Source organism: Macrobrachium nipponense, chromosome 4, assembly GCF_015104395.2.
Source record: "Macrobrachium nipponense isolate FS-2020 chromosome 4, ASM1510439v2, whole genome shotgun sequence".
NCBI lineage: Eukaryota > Metazoa > Arthropoda > Malacostraca > Decapoda > Palaemonidae > Macrobrachium > Macrobrachium nipponense.
Window position 1 is genome coordinate 40,533,725 of NC_061100.1, and position 6,856 is coordinate 40,540,580.

The 6,856-nt window shown below is 41.6% G+C and overlaps 1 protein-coding gene across 2 annotated transcripts in view; it reads right to left on the bottom strand.

The window, feature by feature from the left end:
• The window catches only part of LOC135210882 (mitochondrial import inner membrane translocase subunit Tim17-B-like), a 114,720-nt gene that overhangs the window by 14,455 nt on the left and 93,409 nt on the right, over positions 1–6,856 (bottom strand). For both annotated transcript variants that reach the window (XM_064243808.1, XM_064243807.1), the window contains exon 3: positions 3,519–3,711. In XM_064243808.1, coding sequence (XP_064099878.1) covers positions 3,519–3,711 — 193 coding nt within the window. The remainder of the gene's footprint in view (positions 1–3,518; positions 3,712–6,856) is intronic.

Sequence of the window (6,856 nt, forward strand, 5' to 3'; positions counted from 1 at the left end):
CCAACAGTTGATCCTGAAATGAAAGAAGGCCTAGGTACACTGCCCTTAGTTCCCTCCAATTTATTGACATGATCCTCTCTTCCTCTAACCAAAGGCCCGAAGCGGCTTCGGAGCCCAGGTGTGCGCCCCAACCTTGATTCGCGGCATCTGACAAAAACATTAGGTCCGGCGGAACCGAAAGAAGAGACGTCCCTGACTTGAGGCGGTGCACTTGCATCCACCAACGGAGATCCTTCCGACATTGTGGAGAAGAGGCGACTATCGTGTCCTCGGACACGAAATGCCACGACTGGCGAAGTGTCGACTGAAGGGACCTCATTCTGAGACGACCTCCGGGAACCAGTTGGAGGGATGACAAATGGCCCAGGAGAGTCCTCCAAAGAGAAACTGGCTGCATTACAGAGGACAAAAATTCTTCGATCAGACTCAGAAGCTTGTCTATCCGTTTCTGAGCGGGAGAAGCCCTCAAAATCTGGGAATTCAAAACAATCCCCAGATAAGTCATGGAATTCTTGGCAAGGGATTAGATTGGACTTGTCGAAGTTGACACGAATGCCCAACTCGACACAAAGAGACAGAACTATCTCCCTCGACCGGAGACATTTCTCTCGAGATTCGGCCTGGACTAGCCAATCGTCCAGATACCGAAGCATCCTTACATTTAACTGATGCAGAATAGCCGAAACAGGAGCCATCACCCGAGAAAAGACCTGTGGAGCAGTGGTGAGGCCGAAACAAAGGGTCTTGAACTGGAAAACTCCCTAGTCCGTGAAAAACTGAAGGTAAGGTCTGCTTCTTGGATGGATGGGGATTTGCAGATAAGCATCCTGCAGATCGATGGAAATCATCCAGTCCCCCCCTCCTGACGGATGAAAGAACAGTTGGACCGTCTCCATCCTGAACTTGGACTTTAGAATGAACTTGTTCAAGACCAAAAGATCTATGATGGGGCACCAGGCACCCAAGACCTTTAGAACTACAAACACCCGTGAGTAAAACCCGGGAGAAGGAGCAGCTCGCTCTATGGCATCCTTCTCCAAGAGGGCCAAAAGCTCCTTCTCCAAGGCTTGACCCGATTGAGTGAGGGGAATAACTGCTGAACTCGAGAGGACGATTGGAAAGTGGAGGTCTGGAAACAAAAGGGATCTCGTAACCTTCCTTCAGGACCTCCACCACCCAAGCATCCACTGCTCTCCCCTGCCAAGCTGACCAATGGCGGGAGAGACACGCTCCTACTGTGGTCTCCAGGCGAGGTGATGACTCCTACTTCCGAAAATTCTTACGCAGAGACAAGGAAGAAGAAGAAGGTCCCCCTGGAGGTTGAGCTCTTTCTCTGCCCTTAGAGCCATGCCAAGAACCTTTCCCACGTTTCAAAGGGTGAGCACCAGAGGATGAAGTAGAGGCACCAGAAACCTGAGATGTACTCTGGAAAAACAAGCCGGAAGGAGGTTGTTGGGCTGAAGCAGAAGGTACAAATCTGGCCCTAAACTTATGCTTACTCCTTGAAGGAATGGGAGGAAGACCAGAGGAAAAAGCTCTTGATAAGGCCCAGTGAGCTTGGGAAGAGGCATCACCTTGATGTTCCTTCAAAACCTCAGAAAGCACAGACATATCGAAAAGGGAATCGCCAAAAGGAGAAGAGGACAACAGACGGGTTCTCTGAATCTCCGATACAGAGGAGGGTAACTGCGACAAATACAGGTTACACCTTAGAGAAACAAGAAAGGCCTGCATTGAAGCAGCAAGCTCGTTCTGATGTACAGAAGTGATTGAAATGGATGAGCAGAATTTCTCAAAAAGAGGAGCATCAGGAGGAACAAACCCGGATTCCTTGATATACATTAAAAGCCCTCCAAGGACCCACACAGACTCCATGGCAATAAAATCTTCGATTGAGACAGTGACCGAAGCCTTAGAAAGCAAGGGTTGACCTGAAAGTCGGACAAAATCAGGATTTGGTCGGGAGAATGAAGAATCATCCGCCACCTGATAAACTCCTCTCCTGTGTCGTAGAAGAGAAGAGAGCTTCCTCTTCCCTTCCCCGATCACCTTCGAAAGTTTAGCGGCAACGTCCGCCCTCAATCTCGCGAACCTCTGAGCAAAGGGAAAACATAAAAATTCCTGTGACCGGGAAGGACCATCAAGAAAAATCCCTTCTGTAATACAACAAGACAGAGGCTGCTTTTGCTCTTTAGGCCTTGCCTGAGGAAGAAAACTCAAAATTAAATAAAAAAGTTTCTTGAATTCTACATCATGACCTCCGTTCAAGGAAACATCAATGTCACACGAATCCATGTCATCATCATCATCATCGTCAGATCCTAACTGAGAAACTTCCCCTGAAGTAAGATCCTGACGACTAGCTGACTTAGACCTGACACTAATAACCCTCCCCCCTTCTACTGAATAAGCGCCCTTTGGCACTGTTACGGGACTAACAGGGGACACATTGGGTAAAGATTCGTCAGGCACCTGCCCGGACCGGATCCCCCCTAGCCCTACGCCACGACGGGGTTCTGTCGCACCGTTACCCATGGTACTGTCGACAGGTACCTGACGAAGAGCTGCAAATAAATCTAAAAGTGTTAGACACTCTAGTAAAGGCTTCTTCAAAATTCTCTGACAGCTTGTTAAACTTAGCTGAAATATCTCTATCTAAACTAAGCTGTAATTTTTTAAAATTCTGTTTCCAGCTAGTTTCCATTGCCAGAATCTTTGAATCTACATCAGAAATGACTTCACTATTTACCGGTTGTACCGGGGGCAAAGCATCAATTAATTCGGAATTGGAATCGTACGATACCAAAACCGAAGAGCCAGAACCATGAGCGCCCAAGTCAAAGAAATCATTAAATACAGTTCTAGCTACCAATTTCTTTTTCTCCTTAACCGATCTTTTACTCTGCAAGATTCTTTGGTGTTTCATATAAGCAATCATATCCTCGTCAGACCAGGGCTTACATAAGTCGCAACGAGAAGTCAATTCGCAAACCTGTCCACAACAAGAGCTACAAATGTCATGGGGTTCATACTCCCTGCTACTCATCCTTGTCCCACAAGCCGGGCAGTTCCTAATGTTACTGGCAGAAGGAAGCATCGCATTATCTTGGCAATCCATTGTAGAGTTGGACAGGTCAGTAATTCCGGGTCGCGCAAAAGTTCGTAATACTATAAGATAAGTACCACAATAGAAATAAAAGTTATTTCACTATTTCGTGGATATAATACATGAGTGGTAATTAACATAAAGTCTCATTAACAAATAAAGAGAGCTTTAAAGGTACAAAAAAGTTTTAGTAAATTTATAAAGAGCGGCCGTGATGTAACAGCACGGGCACTCGTTAACAACTGATTTTCAGGGAAGGTTTTGTAACTGTCGACGGCAGCATTGCCAACTGGCGGACAGAATAGGAGGTAAAAGGGTTGCCAATGTGGTAAATTTTGGTGCGGTTTTTGGGGATTTAGGGCTAGATAAATTATATTAAGGTAATGTTTATTAATATAACATCTACACTTACTTCTTGCAGCCAAGATCCCTCCAGTAGCAGCACCAGATATTATAGAGTTCCAGGGATCCTCTTTTTTACGTAAATAAACTAAGGAACAGTCAATTGTCGAAAACAGGCCTCCCCATACAGCAAACTGACCACCAACTACTGGTGCACGTTGTTTTATGGCCACTATACTACCATTAAACCGTCTTGTTAAACCCTGAAAATAACAAGAAATAAATGTTTATATGGGTGAAAAGAAAAAAAAACCAAAGTGCCCTTATCACATTTTAATTATGCAAACAGCAAATTAAAATGTTCCTGTAAAAAAAATTATGTAAATACTTAATGTAAGATCAATTTTTTAAATACTTACCTCTCCATTATTTACTTTTTACTTCTGCACCAGCGGTAGTTCGACAGATTGAAACCAAAAACGAGAATACAGCCCATGCTGGCATAAGGCCAGCTTAATCTCAAACAACAACAGTACTGGGTTCTCTATGAATATCCATCTTCCATCCATCTACTTCTTCCACCCCCAACCAGGGGACCGATAGCTGCAAACACTTTTGTTCCAACATTCCTCAACACTTAGAATTCTCTTACCGTTTCACAAGTCCTAGGGTTACCAAGAGAGGGTTTAATACCTTCAAAAGGCTTTCACCAAAGACTCAAAACAGTTTTGAAGGCAACAAACTAAATGCCATCAAGCCTCCCGAAAGTGTTATGGTGTACCAGACACCTTAATTACACGCAACCAAAAGACCACCTGCAGCCCAGGTTGTAATCAATGTCTAGCTGAGCGTTACCTAAATCGTGGGACAACAGAAGTAAAATCTATACTAGATGGAACTGACAGCATTTAGAATAACAAGGAAACTTAAGAGCTTAATACAGTTGCAAAATGGGTGTACATTCAGGACAAACCTCACGCCTAACTCCATACGAGAAAATAACCGCTACCTCAGAAAACATTAGTTGAACCTGTTGCAACCTTGAGGATAGCTTCTCATTTCACACCAGACAAACTTTACTATAGCACAAGATGGTTATGGTGTCACATGAACATCACAATCATGGGGAAGCTTAGAAGACTTCAGCATGTGGAAGTTTTAGAACTTCCTAAAAGAATGAGTTCTAGGGAGATATACATACTAAAGAGGCAACAGAACTTTAAATCAGTCTTCCTACAGCCACCAAGGAACTACTACAGGAACATCCTAAAGTCCTTGGATCCTCTAAACTTGATAAGTATCTCTTCCAATAAAAAAAAATAAGAAAGATAGGAGTTCATAATCAACTAATACGGCTGTATAAATCTACACATTACAAACATACAGTAGTAGACACGTACACACGTACATATGTAATACATATATACAGTACGTATATACCAAAATAGGAAAGATTGCTACTTGTACTTTATCTGTGTTTGAAGTTCCTGACTGCTTAAAATTTGGGGTTATAGTTGTAACAAGACTCCTCCAATCCCAGTTATAGGTACCCCTGAAATTCTAAATCTTCCATAATTACAAACCAGACCTTCACTGAGGCATCTAATGGATTGGATCCTTCTTCCCATCAGAGTTTAATGGAGACCACCTGTTGACCCATGTTCACACAACACGCTTTGCCGAGTCACAAAACTTTCCCAAAACATGACCTTCATAGGACCTCAGCCTTGCTAAAAAAGCAATAAGGACTGAAAACCTTTAGAAGTAATCACCATCGATAGATGCTGCAAATAAACAAAGGTAAAACTTTTAACTTAAGGAAATTCTGAACAGTTACAATATCTCTGACTCCAAATTCAAAAACCTGAGCTTGGATTAGTCCTCCCCCAATGCTACCCCCAGATTTGGAGAGACCCCTAGATTGCAAAGCAGTTCTCCTTCTCTAATACATGGTGGCAGAAAGCAAGAAGTCATAGGATAGGCTTACTTTCCATGAAATGCACTAAAGCCTTGAACACACCCAAGACCAACCTAATATATGGGGTATAGGGCAAAAAATGCAGTCATGAAAAAATTCATGGAGCTATCTATGGCAATGGAGAATGCATATACAAAATATTTCATCAAAATTCCCCTAACTTTCGTAGTTACAGGGTAATTTGTAAACGTAACTCAATAAGCCAAAAACATTGATCCGTACAAGAAAATGCAATATTTCTTGTGATCATAAAGTATTATCAAAGAAATTGTGAGCAATGGCATCTGTAGAGATTCCATGAGTCACAGGAGGGATGGTTCTCAGCTTACCACCCTTCATTGAGAGCAGAAACATGATAGAGGATACACATTTGAGTTTCACCTCTGACATTCACTTGCTTTTACATCTGTTTATCTTTGTTTTGGTAAGAATTTCATCATGCCAAAGAGGAAAAGACAAGCAAAACATCTCGCTAACATACAGAAGAAGAAAATTCGCTCTAATATGAGTTCAGAATAGTATAATAATATCCCCAATATTAAAGTAGTTAGTGAAGAGAGAGAGGGCGGGGCTTGGGGAGGGGTGCGCAGTGCCCCAGGCTATGGTCTGAGCAAAGAGATCTTCATTTATGATAAATAAAATACTTTTGGTTTATTAATACCGAAAAAGGAACATGAAATTCCTAATTATCATGACTTATTAACATTGTCTTTGTAAAAAGCAAGTACACGTTCGAGTTTCACCTCTGACGTTCTCTTGCTTTTACATCTGTTTATCTTGTTTTGGAAGAATTTCATCATGCCAAAGAGGAAAAGACAAGGAAAAAATCTCGCTAACATACAGAAGAAAATTTGCTGTAATAAGTCGACTTAATGAAGGAGAGAGAGAGAGAGAGAGAGAGAGGAGAGAGGAGAGAGAGAGAGAGAAGAGAGAGAGAGAGAGAGAGAGAGAGAGAGAGAGAGAGAGAGTTGCGTAGGAAGGAGTGCCCCGTCTTGCCTGACACAGTGCCCCAGGCTACCATCTATGAGCAAAGGGATCTTCATTTATAATTAAATTATCATAAATAACATAGTTTTTGTTTATCAATACCCAAAAAAGAAAAAGAAAATTCATAATAATCAATATTTATTAACATTCTCTTTGTGAAAATATAAAGGAAAACTTTGAATGCCCATAACTCAAAACTATACTTACTGACCTTCAAATTCTAACTTCTACCTTAGTTTTAAAGCTATAGCATTGAAACTTGGTATATAACTTAGAAAGACATTATAGAACAATCAAATGAAGCCCTTTTTTCCAATTTTTATTTTTTTTTTATTTTTTATCCTGGTTTATAGGGTTTATTTTTTTTACCATAATGAAATAATTCACATCAAGCAAAATAATGACTGTTAGAAAAAAAACTCATTTGATTGGAGGTCTTCATT